At 50.7% G+C, this 13,340-nt stretch overlaps 4 protein-coding genes across 4 annotated transcripts; 2 read left to right on the top strand and 2 right to left on the bottom strand.

Moving 5' to 3' along the window:
* Positions 1–1,781: 1,781 nt before the first annotated feature.
* On the top strand, positions 1,782–5,168 carry T069G_00494 (ATP dependent DNA ligase domain-containing protein; the record flags this gene model as incomplete). The annotated part of the gene is made up of 6 exons (XM_056167704.1): positions 1,782–2,117; positions 2,170–2,589; positions 2,650–2,789; positions 2,848–2,941; positions 2,999–3,081; positions 3,134–5,168. The coding sequence occupies 6 exons, from the start codon at positions 1,782–1,784 to the stop codon at positions 5,166–5,168; spliced, it is 3,108 nt and encodes a 1,035-aa protein (XP_056033020.1).
* A 59-nt stretch (positions 5,169–5,227) lies between these two features.
* Positions 5,228–6,550, bottom strand: T069G_00493 (2OG-Fe(II) oxygenase superfamily domain-containing protein; the record flags this gene model as incomplete). The annotated part of the gene is made up of 5 exons (XM_056167703.1): positions 5,228–5,824; positions 5,910–6,060; positions 6,131–6,147; positions 6,205–6,318; positions 6,386–6,550. 5 exons carry the CDS (start codon positions 6,548–6,550, stop codon positions 5,228–5,230), a joined length of 1,044 nt encoding a protein of 347 aa, XP_056033019.1.
* Positions 6,551–7,842: 1,292 nt separating this feature from the next.
* Positions 7,843–10,622, top strand: T069G_00492 (temperature dependent protein affecting m2 dsRNA replication domain-containing protein; the record flags this gene model as incomplete). The annotated part of the gene is made up of 6 exons (XM_056167702.1): positions 7,843–7,849; positions 8,198–8,234; positions 8,293–8,627; positions 8,706–8,803; positions 8,859–10,279; positions 10,334–10,622. The coding sequence occupies 6 exons, from the start codon at positions 7,843–7,845 to the stop codon at positions 10,620–10,622; spliced, it is 2,187 nt and encodes a 728-aa protein (XP_056033018.1).
* A 1,130-nt stretch (positions 10,623–11,752) lies between these two features.
* Positions 11,753–12,769, bottom strand: T069G_00491 (ferritin-like domain-containing protein; the record flags this gene model as incomplete). Its single annotated transcript, XM_056167701.1, has 2 exons — positions 11,753–12,536; positions 12,603–12,769. 2 exons carry the CDS (start codon positions 12,767–12,769, stop codon positions 11,753–11,755), a joined length of 951 nt encoding a protein of 316 aa, XP_056033017.1.
* Positions 12,770–13,340: the final 571 nt, after the last annotated feature.

Genomic DNA, 13,340 nt, shown 5'->3' with positions numbered 1-13,340 from the left:
GAGCTAGGCTGGCGTGCTTGTGGTTCTAGTCCCGGTACCAGCAAATGAGGCGGTGGGCGATGTTATATGCAGATGGGGATGGAGATGCAGATGCAGCCCGACGAGAACTGAGCAACAACAACAAACAGCCCGGCAAAAAAGGTTTGGATGGAGGCCCGAAAGAGGGGGCGGGCTTCGTTTTCCCTTGCTGTTTTGTTGACGCTGAGATCCGCTGGTCCCCTCTTCGCTTCAAGAGGGGGAATAGAGAATGTCAATTTTGTCTCAAATCGAAACCGACCACTCAGTGTACAGCACTCGTTGGGTAAGTGGGCGCGAGTGAGTGGTGTGTGTGTGGTGTGCTGGCAGTGAGTGGGTGATGCCTGAAGCAGCAGAGTTGAGTTCGTATGTGCTATTATTGATGTTGTTGAGCTTCGTCGTACCGGTGATGATACCAATAACAGGCGAGGTTGTACAGGCGGAAAAAGTTGTAAAACAGCTTAGCACCAGGCAGTCAGATGTATATGTATCAACCGTGACCTCCGTTTCAACGAGCATGACGCAGTTATAACCACTTGTTGCTCGTACGAGGTCAGACATGCGTTTGCCTCTTGGGCTCCCTTGCGGAGGCAGTCAACTGACTTGCACGCTGGAACCCGAAGCCGCCAAACCCGCCCAAACAGCTGCGCATCTCCAGTGGATCGCTTGGTCGCTCTTCAGGGGCTCGGCGGAGAGCGAGTGGGGGTGCAGCTACGTACATCCTACACTGGGTGCTTGTACCACTACGTGCTAGTCTAGCTAGCGGGCAATATCTCACAATTATGCTCACTGAGCTTGTTGGGGGCTGGCGGCTTACAGCTTTCAATGCCTTAACTTCGAAGCTTCCATGCTTTCAATGACAGCAGCTGATGGCTGGGGCACAACAAACATCCATGGATCCATGGAAGTAGCAGTACCAGCGATCGCGTACCGGCTCTACGGCTAGCGCTGGTCGTTGCCGCCTGGCGCTGCAGATGTGGTACGTGCTGTTGGCGCCGTACTCAGTACTCATACAAGCACTCGGCCTCTTACGAGTACCGACATCCTGCCTGCGCCGCCCAGTGGCCGCATATTTGTTGGCCTTGTACATTGGTACTGTGCTCGCCAGAACCGAACCGACCTCAAATTTCCGCGCAATATCTCGACACCTGGACAAGCGGCGCGGCCGTGTTTCGCATGCCTTTCCTTGCGTGTCCTGCAATAATCATGCCCTTCTGCTACTAACTTGAAGTTGAGTTTGTGACTTGTATCGTTCATGGCCGACAAACTTTCTGCCCTTCTCCACCATCCGCTCTCCGGAGGGCTGCAGCCCGTTGCACGTGCAGCCTGTTCATGTGACTTCCCGTCCATCTCGCGTCGCGTGCCCAGAGATCCATGTCAAGCTTTTGGCTGTGTTTTTGATGTGAGTGGAGATTTCACACCCATTTCCGCCAGCCCGGCTGCTCATGTCCTATCGCGCTGCCACAAGCGCTTCTTTCCATCTGCAGGGCATGATCACAGGGCATCTCCCTTCACTGAGCTGGGGCGTATAAGTTCCAGAGCTGATGAATCTTGTCTCACAGCCTTGCCGATCCAGCCTCGCCATCTCGTTCAACGTTCTCACGAGAAACTATCCGGTACCTAGCTACTGCTCAGATCGTGGGCACCATAGTAGCTGAGATCTGAGCAGTTAGGTGACTCTCCTACGTTGAGTTGTCTGTCTATATATCCGTGCATCAGGAAAGCAAAACATGTTGTGAAATGTCGTACGGTCATACCAAGCTGAAATGCCCTTCCCTTTTTCCCACGTCTGCGATCTGTTGGAGGCATCCTACGTACTAGCAAAAGCGCGAAAGTCTAGCACCTCGGCACTTATTGCATGGTGTTCTCAGCATCGCAACCTTATCGATGCACCAGACACAAACCTTGCAGCTCTACTGTCCACATTACTCCCTGAAAAGAGGACGGACAGGGTGTATTGCATACAAGCAAACAGCCTTGAGCGCGTCATCGGACGTGGCTTGATGCTTGGTTCGTCCCGTCTCAAAGAACTTTCGGTTTATAAACAACCGGGTCTTGGATTGGATCTTGCCGATTGTGTAGAGCGTATCTTGACTGTTACTGTAAGCTATACTCCTACCATCGTAAATGGAGTGGCATCTGACTCGCCTCTAGCCGAACCCAACTCTTCCAGAGAGACTTCAAGTCACTGCTGAAGAAATTGACGAGGCTTTGCATTCCATTGCAGCCCAAGTAAGATGGAGCTCGCCATCTATACGGGTTTCAGAGGCAACCATTGCCAAACCGCCGGCTCGGAGTGGCTTGGAAGCCGTCTATAGACGACTGACTGCGAAAGAAGCGAAATGGTTCACACGGTTGGTTCTGAAAGACTTTCAACCACTGGTGTTTGATGCATATGAAGTTTATCGCTTGTGCGATCCTCTTCTGCCATCAATTTTGAAAATTCGTGAAGACTTTACAATCGCCATCGAGACCATGCAACGGCTGAGGAGAGAAACGCGCTCTCTATACCCTGATAAATCATGCATTGAGCGGGAGCGATTATCGTCAATCAAACCACAACTATCCGTCAAAGTTGGGAGGCAACAATGGTTTAAAGCTCGAAGCATGAAGCATTGCATCAACATGTGCAAGGGTGGTGTAATGAGCGTCGAAGCAAAAGTGGATGGAGAATACTGCCAGATCCACGTTGATGTTAGCAAGGGTAGGCGCGGCATTCAAATCTTTTCCAAGAGTGGAAAAGACAGCACCGAAGATAGAGAGCGATTAATCGGGTAATTACTCATGAAAGAAATGTGCTGTCAAATCGAAAAAAGCTAACGATTGGGAAAGGATCATCATTGGTTCATTGGGAATAGGAAAGGCTGGATGCAATATCAAAACTGAGTGCATCCTGGAAGGAGAATTGGCTGTTTTCAGCGAATCGGTAGGCCGCCGTCTATAACGAGAGTATGAATTTGCATTAGCTGACTCCTACATATAGCAAAAGAAAATCCTACCCTTTCATCATATTCGAAAGCACGTCGCCCGTCGTGGTCGATTTATGAACACAGGCCAGGACTCACCGTAAGCAAGCCCCTGCTTGCGATGATAAGATATAGCATCCTAACTTGACCAGCCCGAGGCCTCATGAGCACTTAATGATAGTGTACTACGATATTTTGCTTCTCGATGGCCAGTCTTTGTTAAATGTTCGGCACTCAGAAAGATTCAAGCTACTCGAGAAACTAGTTCGTTGTGATAAGGGACAAGCGGAACTCATACAAAGGCAAATTATCAACACTAGTCATCCCATGGCGGTCTCGGCGCTGCGGAATGCATTCGCCAAAGTCATTACAGAGAGGGGCGAGGGATTGGTATTAAAATCAGACCAGCCTTATTTCAACTTTTCGAGCGATGGAACACCGTTTACAAACCACTGCATTAAGCTCAAGAAAGACTACATCGGCCGCTTTGGAGAGGTTGGCGATTTCGCTGTGGTTGGTGCTGGATTCAATGCCGCCAAAGCGAGGTCCTACAATATTGAGAACCTCAAGTGGACTCATTTCTATGTTGGCTGCATTGACAACAGAGAGGAAGTCAAAAGATGGAATGCGAGGCCAGAGTTTACTGTTGTCAACGTTGTTGAGCTAAATGAGGCTATGCTCAAGTCATTCTCATCGTTCACGAATCCAAAGCCGGTACCAGTTGGAGAAAACGTCGAAACTAAACTGAAAGCTGCTGCCGGGGCTCAGCCGACGCCGATGACTGTGGCATTTACAAATCCTCCCGTTTTCGACATGAGATGCTTCAGCTTTGACAAAGCAGGCGACACAAACTGGTGGAGCTTGCGATTCCCGTCCGTTGCAAAGATCCATTTCGATCGAGATTTCTCCGATGTGCTCTCATTTACTGAGCTACAAGAAATTGCAGAGCGCGCCACATCAGCGCATGAACTAGAAGATAGTCAGGACAATCTTTCATGGATCGCAAAATTAGAGCAAGCCGATCCAAGAGGAGTGGCTGTTGACGCCGCTACGCAGTTGACAGCAACAACGATGCCAACACCATCACCGCGACGAGCCTCTCACAATTCCTCAGGCTCTCTGCCTCTGGCCAGACATGTTACTGGGAGCTCTCTAGAACGATCCCTTGAGTTGCTGGGTGCCCCGGTATCCGAGTCCCACAGACTTGCTGCATCACAGCCATCTCCCACAACACATCTATCGAAAACAACCCCCAACCTTGATCATAAAAGGAAGCGCATTACTTTTGCATCGGCCTTGTTTTCTCCACCAAAGAAACGCCGTCAATCTTCTAGAGATGATGAGCCCGAATCAACAGTTCCAGATCGCAAACCTGTATCCGAATCCCCCATACGACGTCCACTGGGAGAGATAGATGGCAACTCTACACAGAAGCCCCAGAAATCGGAGTTCCCTTTGACTGTCTGCCAATCTGACAACGAAGATTTGAACGCCTCCCCTCACTTTAAGCAGCCTCAAGCAAAAGAGACGGACACTGGCAGACAGGAGCACACTGCGATGCAATCAGCGGAGCTGTCATCTTCCCATTTGCCGTTGAATGATAGCGCCATCGTCATACCTGATAGCGATGATGAGGATGAGACTGACAGTGATGACGCAACCCAGCCACTAACCCCTGTCCGCAGCAGCCATGAACAGCACAGTTGCGATGTTGGACAGGAACGGAGACCTTCAGAGCAAAGCCCTGGCCAAACTAAGACCATCTGTCAATATGCCGGTCTTGAATGCCAACTAGTAAATCGACTTGTTCTGCTACCGTCCTATTTTCGAAAAATCGATGGGGTTGAACCGTTGTTTCGAGAACACGGATTATCAAACATTATCCGAGATGCCGAAACCTGGATCAGAGATGATACAATCGATAGTTCTCAGCCACTAGACAGCCAAACAGGTCGTAACAAGATTCTGTTTGTTGATACGGTAGAGAAGGAACAAGAGACGAAGGCGCTGCTGTCTAAACTAGAGGACATCCGTGAAAATATCCCAGAAGAGAGACGGGAGTGGATAAGCGTATTTGACTGGAGGGTGCTCAACCATCTCGCCATTTATGAGGACGCAGAGACTACGAAGAAATATTACGATGGATTCCATGATCCGTGGCGGCGTTGGTATTCAGGGTTGGTTTAAGACCACGTGAACATGATGTAAATACCATCTTTATATAATTCTTAATTAGACAATGGGCCTCACGGCTTCTTTTCATCATCGTACAAAGTACCGTAGCTAGCCTTTAATCTCATGAAAAGATGCTCATTCGCCGTCATTACCTTCCTCTCAGCATATGGGTTCTCATTTGGCGCACTCTCATCCGGAATAAAGTTCCTCACTCTTTCACTAGGCACAGGCTCCAACGCCACCGATCCTGCAGGATGACAGAAGAAAGCAATCGAGTAACGCGGTCCGGCGCTAGTCTCGCCCTCTACCTTGCTTGCTGCATTATCAGATGGGAAGACCACCCTGTGGACGGTGCTTCTGAACAGTCCGTTGGTCCAGTAAGAAAGCAGGTCTCCAATGTTGATCAGAATAGGAGGGCTGGGATCGTTCTCTGAGCCGGGAGGGCAGACCGGGACAGGGGCCCAAGAGCCGTCTTTCTTTTGTAATTCCAGTCCTGCCTGACCTTTCAGCCGGAAGAGCAGCGTGACGGAGCCGTAGTCAGAGTGCGCGCCGGCACGGATGTCGTCGCTGGAGTGAGAGGCCTGGTCAGGTGGCGGGTAGCGGAGGAGCCGCAAGATGGAGCTGGATTCGCCATTGGTGCTGTGTGCTGAGGAGAAGAAATCGCCAACCTAGCAGGCATTCGTAATAAGGTTAGATGATTCAATGAGTTCGCTTTGGGTGAGATATCAACATCAAAAAGCGAGAGCGACTTACATCGAGGCCGATTCCGAGCAGGTGGAGGAGCTTCCGGCAGAGTTTGTGGCACGAGTCTGCAAATGCGCTGACCTGAGGCTCGTCGGCGGCGATGGTGGGCGGGAGGGGCTGCTGGGCTTTCCCATCGATGAATTCGCCAAAGTTGAAGGCCCTTTACATGGTGAGTTTATGTTGTTTACATGGGTATATTTAACGCATCCCGGGGCTTAAACGATGCTTACTCTTTGAAGTCTCCGACCTGTAGAGAGCGTTAGCCAGTCACCCATTAGAGGTGTAGGATTTAAGAAGAAATTACCTTTTGGGTTTTGGGGTCTAGAGTCTCCGAGTGCATGCCAGACCAGCCGCGGTTATTTGTCTGAATAGTGCACGCCTGCTTCTCTGCGAGAGGAGCATCGAACAGCTTCCGAGACTAAACACGGCACCCAACGTCAGATGATGAATGAAGAAAAGAAATGGCGGCTTCAGAAGAGTGTTACCAGTGCAAAAGCCCCATCAATGCTGCTAGCAGATATATCGGCTCCGAGATTTCTTATGTAAATGAAGCCGTGCTCGTGAGCAGCGTCGACCAGCTGCTTGGCGACGACATCCTGGTCACCGGAGATGTCGATGATGGGGATGTTTGCAGTAGCAGCAGCAGCCATGGCTTTTTCCTTTTCTTTCACTTGGAGTGTAAAACTGGATGCTGGAGTTGCAGGAGGGAATTGATGGAGAAGAGTCAGTCAGCGATATCGTCTTACGATCTATTAACTACTAAATGCCCTTATCTGGGACGGCACATAGCGTCAAAGTATTACAGCTAGCAGTCCCTTGACGTTCCGGGATCGCTGCGATAGCTGGATTGGGACACCCCGCTATGCGCTTGGAACAGGGCTGTGAGTTTACTGTGGCGGGGTCGATGGAAGCTTGGAGCTTGCCGCTAGTTTGGGGGGGAGCTTGTAATATGTTGTAATAGCTCCTGTGTGGTAGGCGGTAGGCGTACTGTAAGTAAGAGGGATGGTGGCCCTTGATCTCTAATAGGTACTAAAAGGCGAAATAGACAAACATCAGTAATACATCCAACGTGGTGGTTGTGCTCTTAGCAGCCGAGGTAGCCCCAGATCATGAGATGAGAAAGAGACTGTCAGTCAAGATGCAGCCCACTTTGCTGTGCTGTGTTGTGCCCACCAGCCACCCGCACATATGTTACGGGTTGACAGAACACACATGCTAAGCCACACTCTGGCCCTGTTGGGCGCCACACCGCTGGACCATCCAGTCTAGGGGAAACTGTTTAGAACCCCCCAAACCCCAAAGAGCATCAATTGGATGCAAAGCAAACCAAAGCCAAACCTCCCTCTGCCGTGTGCGCTTGCTTACCTTTGCATCTCCACCGTGCAGCGACCGCACTGTACCTGTCCTGTCCACTACTTGTACCTTATTGACTCGCTTCAGATTTCCTCGCCAGCTGCTGCTTACCCGCGCAGGGCTGAACTGAACCTCTCCATCAACTTCCTCTTGGGTGCGGCTGCTGGGGACGTTTGTCTGTTTGCAAGTTGTTTGTCTTGCCACGGGAAAGCGAGCCTTGCCCAAGCGTTTGCCGCAGCCTTTCGTACACGGCGTCTGCGTGCTGTCTTGTGTCTTCCAACGAGCCTGTCCTGTTTTATTTTTTTCTTCTTCTCTTTCCAACTCTCGGTGCGCACTGGCAAAGACAAGCTTTCTTTCCTTCGATTCGTATCCCGGCCAACCCAGAAGCTCTTCCTCGTCGACCAAGCCGATCCATCCTCCCAATTCCGCCTGCATCGTCGACCTCTCGCTCTCTTCCCTGTCTCTCTTCGTCTGACAGCCGCGGGTTTTCAGCCTCGTCTTGAAACACTCCATTCCACCCCCGCCGTTCCGAGTCGCATAGCGAAGCCGATAGTCATATACCTGTTTGATTCGAGGAGGCTTGCTCGAGATGCCTTGTGAGTCCTTTCTTCATCTCTGCACGGCCGGCTCTGAGCTCGGCGAAGCAAATGTGTCGTCTGCGCGTGACTCTTGTTGCGCTACATTGTCATGGGCCATAGGTCTGGTCCGGCCACTCTTCGGGTCGTCGCCATGGGCCTATATGACATGCTATAGCAGCAGATGATGCCTATTTTGCTATTCGATGCTGCTTGCCTCCCAATTGGCAAGTTGGTGGCCTTTTTCAAGAGCAGTGCTTCAACGCTTACTTCGGGACGTTGTTGCATTGGGAGCCTCATGCCCATGCCCATGCATTTTCGCTACTGATAAACATGTGGCATAATCACACAAGCTAATTCGTGCCATAGTCCTTGTGGAGGATTCCTGGATCAATGCCCAGGCTAAGTACGCTTGCTTTCACTATACGCAACCGAACAGAGTATGCTAACTACCCGCTGATCAGCACCTATGACATTGCCGAGCTTGAAGATTGCGCCATTGCCGTCGATGCTTCTTATTACCTGAGTCTTCTCCTGGACAACCAGCCTTCCCACGAGCCCCTGCTTACTGCGCTCGGCGGGTTGACCGGCTTTCAGAGTAATATTCGGCAAAATCTAGATCTTTGGGACAAGCATCGAATTATCCCCTTCTTCATCTTCGACGGCCAATCCATCATAGGACAGGATGAAATTGCTCTTAAGCGGGGCAGAGCTGCGAACCAGAAGACGGATGAAGCATGGGAGTTGTATTCGCAGACCGAGGCCGAGCAAGCTGTCACTGCGTTTGGAGCTAACCCAGGTATGTCCATCCTACCCCAGACAAGATTCTCATGTTTGTCTGTATCAGGGATGGATTCGCTAATCACACTGCGAAAAGGTGCCTATCAGCTTCAGAATCTTTACCCTCTTTTACAAGCCATCTTGAAAGAGAGGGGGCTGCACTTTTTGGTGCCTCCTTTCAACGCTTGTGGTCAGGTTCGCTTCCCTTCGTCCCCTTTGTACCGCATGACCATGTCTGACGATAAGAAAGCTGGCCTACTTTGAGATGATCGACACAGATCAATGCGCTGGTGTCATGGGCCCCCAAGAACTGCTTCTCTACCCTGTTCAGGACTCTGTCATTCGAAACATGGACTGGGACGCTGGAACAGTGACCGCCATCTCAAAGAAGAGGGTCATGCGTACCCTCGGAGTTGGCGAGCCCATGTTTGTCGACGCCATGCTCATGACGGGAACCTCGTTCCTCCCTCCGTTTCCCCCATTGCAAGACACAGCCATGTATCCGAATCCGTACACCATTATGGATGCTGTCAACATCCTGCGGACTTCAGAGAAGACTGTGGCTAATGCCTGCGCATCGTTCAACGATATTTTGCAGGCTCATGATCCCAACTGGTTGGACAAGTACCGCAAAGCCAGAATGGCGGCCCAACATTTCATCTACATTTCCGAGAGTGGCGAAATCAAAGTCAACGATTATGAGCGGCTCACTAAAGACAGCCACGAATATCTTGGCCTTCGGATGCCCCCAGAATTGCTTCACTATCTCAATACTGGACTGATTGGGCCTCGTATCCTGAACGCTATAGCACACGGACAGATTATCATTCTGCCAACTTTGGACGGTACTGCTTCGGAGGAATACAAGCAACTTGTTACCAATCAAATCCTCCCAATCAAAGAACAGGCGCTCAGTCTCGTTATACCCCGAGTCCACCGAGCAATCGCGCACAAGGACATCACCCTGAAGGTTTGGTTCGACCCGAAGTACAGGCACACTATGAATCACAACTCTATGCGACCGCTACCTTCGACATTGGTGGACACCTGGGACGTTAAAGAGCAAGACCTCCGCCGTTTCTTCCCTGCAGACTTTGCTGGCCCGGTGTATCTGGAAGTGCTTGCACTCGCGAACCAGGACTTCGTTGACAAGACTTTTCCCAAGGAAAAACTTATCAAAGGCATCGACAGCACTAACATAGTGGCATCCGTCGTCATCTGGCGCTTCCTCCATCTCAGGGGATACGTTGATGATTCGCACAAGCTGACCAAGTGGGGAAATGCTTTGGCGACCACTCTTATTGCTATCAGAGACGCTATGGAGGATAGAGTGCCCTTTGTGGAAGAGGCTGCTCTGTTGGCGTTTGAACTGTTGCGATTCGGACTGTTGAGCGGCAAGTACCGCGAAGGTGCGCCCGGCATGCCTCGAAAAGGAACAAACGAGGACAAGTCATGTGTCATCCTCATTAGCCAATGTGCCTCATTGCTTAAGCTGCGGCATCAAGCGTTTGGTTACACCGGAGCATTGAACAAGAGTTTATTGGGATTCCGGGCACTGTCCACGACGGTACGCGAGGCCGACCGTGACTTGATTGAAGCGATTGTTGCATCCATGTTCTTGTATGGACAGTGTAACAGAGACAGGACTGATCAGCTAGAAATCAGTCAAAAGTGCGAGCGATCCTCCCTCTTAATATTTCGTTCCTAGTAGCTGACATTAGACAGGTTACCCTTCTGGCAAGAACCAGATATCGGACTTGGTATCGCGGCTCTGACCTTCTTTGACGATGAGGAAGCCGGATCCGACAAGGAGGCACGAGCCGCTCGGCTGGAAGCATTCCAGCAGACTTTTATTCCCCTAGCGGAGGCATTCCCGGAAGATTTGCGAACTGCCATTGACTTTGTCAGCGCCCTCAACCAGGGCGTGCAGACGCTAAACGATGCCTCTCTCCCAGCAAATGAGAAGTCTGCCTGGTCAAAAGCTCAAGACTACATCAACGCCCGGCCATTTTAATACGACAGATACGTTAGATGCTTAATATCACAGAAGCAGCCAACAAACTTAGCAAGAAAAAAATTATTAAAAAAGGGAGTCCGCACTATTATGGATAGCTTCTTTAGATACCACCCTGCACTGCGTTAACATTTCCATGGCATTCCACAAACAGTTACACCATAGAGTTAAAGGTATTCTCTGGAGGACTCGGTGGGACAGGGGACCGATTAATGCATGTTGACTCTCGCAGTTCACTCAGGTCTCAATTGGGGGGGTTTGTGTAAAAGAATTTTTGGGGAGGGTCGGCAATCAAAAGTTATTTTACTCATGGTCGATTGGTACGGTATGTTCTATGTGGGTTGGAGCATAGGGAAAGACGCAGCTGTCGGGGGGGAATGGAACGTCTCCAGCAGGCGAAGGCCTTGGGAAGCGAGGATGTGCAAACAGGCTTAAATAGCAAGTTGAAGGTGTTTGCGTGTTCAGGTGGCTTCTCGCGGTATCTATGTGACCCAGAGGTGTGTTTTATAAGAAAGGGGGAGGGGATCCGATATATCTTTTCTTCTTTTCAGGGGCGGAAGTGTGCCATGTTGAATTGCGTCTTTTGACAGCCCTGGACATTTGACTTGAGGTAAAGCTGCCCCCCGGACTTTGGTCCCAAGATGACGGAAGCGTCGGTTTCCTGCAGCGTTTTGGCAGCCGGGATTGAGCAAGGAGGTGGATTCGTTAACGGGGTGTGCCACGGATGTTTCAGCTTTGGTCTTCCGAGAGGGACCCTGGATTGAGATGAGATCTGGATTGCAGGGCCAGGCCAGCAAAAGAAGATAGAGGGTGTGAGCTCATTGGCCAAAGGGGGTGATGAGATGGAGAGAGTTGTATGTTGAATAAGTAAATGAAATGTAAAATACACCAAAGATGTCATATTTAATGGCGGAGCCTTATCCTGATATGGGGATGATAATATTGAGTACTCATACATGCTCACGAGTAATTTTGATAGAAATAGACGAATTAATGGAATGAGTTTTATATAGAGAAAGGTAAAATGTTGTATGTATTAAATAAAAAGTTTGGCTCGAATTATTCCCCTTCTTTTCATCGTTTTCTACTTGGTGAATTTCATAATCTCTTTCCCAACATGAATTCCTCCCTTATGACACCGTAATAGCAATGGGGCCGGCAACGGTAATGTCGTCGGTGAGAGCACCCGTCAGAGGACCGGCGCTGGAGAGCGACAGGTAGGTGATGCCGGCAACTCCCTCGGGGATCTTGCAGCCATCGGTCTGAGAAAAGGGAGTAAACATGGTGCCGCCGGGAGTGACACCACCAGACGTGAAAGCACAGAACTTGGCGCCGCTAGCAGCGTCAGACTGAAGCTTCAAGACAGAGTTGGTAGTAGTCTTGTCGCTGGGGTTGGCCAGCTTAAGAGTAGGGAAGGCGGTAAGCTTGAGGTTGGAGCCCTCGGGGCAAGACTGGATGAAGGGAGCGGCGAGAGAGAAGACAGCCTTGGGGCCGAGAGGCGCATCAAAGGCCTGGGGAACAGCCGTCTGGCCGCCAAAGACGCGGATGGAGCTCTGGTGGCGGGCCTCGATGGTGAGGATGGAGCCGGCAACACCGAGGATGGCGGGAGATGCCAGCAGGGGAGCGGCACCGAGGTAGGCTGAGATGCCGACGTTCTCGAGAATGGCTGCAGTCTGGACCATGGCTGCGGCACTGGTGAAGCCAAAGTTGTAAGTGCAACGCTGGACGGGCTGGATACCGTTCTGTGCGAGCGAAGACTGGAGGATGATGACGTGCTCGGACTCGGTGAAACCAATGCCCTGGAGGTCCTTGATCTGCTCATCGCTGAGACCGAGAGCAGTAAAGTCGGACGCGGGGAACTTGGCAAAGCCCTCACGATAGAAGGACTCTTCGAGATTCTCAAGGGTCAGAGCGCTGAGGGGAAGTGTGTTAGTCAACTTGTTCGATTCGACCACATCGCCAAGTATAAGAGGAGCTTACAATTGAAGAATATCAAAGTCATTGAGACCCAGAGCTTGGGCAGCAGCATTCTGCCTCTTGGCGACAGTGTGATACTCCAGTTGCCGCTCAGTCAACCTGGGCATTGAGGGGAGTGCGGCAGCAGTAGCAGCCAGGAAGGAAATGACAGCAGCTTTGAAGGAAGGCATCTTGAATATTTTCTCTTGCTCGTCTCTTTCAGTGATTTCTTTCGTTTGATTTCGTCAGGTGTTTAATCAAAGTGGTCCAGCCGGGCGGTTATGCGTCAAAAAAAGAAATTGGACAAGCCAAATGTAGAAAAGATGCGAATGAATGGAAAGTGGTATAGTTAAGGATCGAGTCAAGGTGAATAGAATGGAATAAACGAAGGGTATACCAGCAAAAGCAGGCCAGCGGCTTTTTGACAACCCACGGAAAAAAGAAAGTGAATGAGAGACGGATCGGAGCGAAACGATGGAGACCAAGAGAGGAAAGAAACGAAGTATCCAAAGAGCGCGTCGACAATCTTATATCCCAGAGCCAGCTGGGTGAATGAGGTTTGGTGGTCAGCTAAGGGACTGCCTAGTCGGTATAAGTCACGATAATAAACCCCAAGGGGCCACCGCAACGTGGGACAAACAGCCATGGCGGCTCCATGAGGATCCGTTTCCTCGCTTCAGTCTGTCCAGAAACCCCAAATGGACGGATCCGAGCCTCAAGCGCTGCACCCTTGGACACCCCTGGACACCCAGGTCGCAGAAA

Source organism: Trichoderma breve, chromosome 1, assembly GCF_028502605.1.
Source record: "Trichoderma breve strain T069 chromosome 1, whole genome shotgun sequence".
NCBI lineage: Eukaryota > Fungi > Ascomycota > Sordariomycetes > Hypocreales > Hypocreaceae > Trichoderma > Trichoderma breve.
The sequence above is the reverse complement of the archived record's forward strand: the minus strand, read 5'-3'. Positions and strand labels throughout refer to the sequence as shown.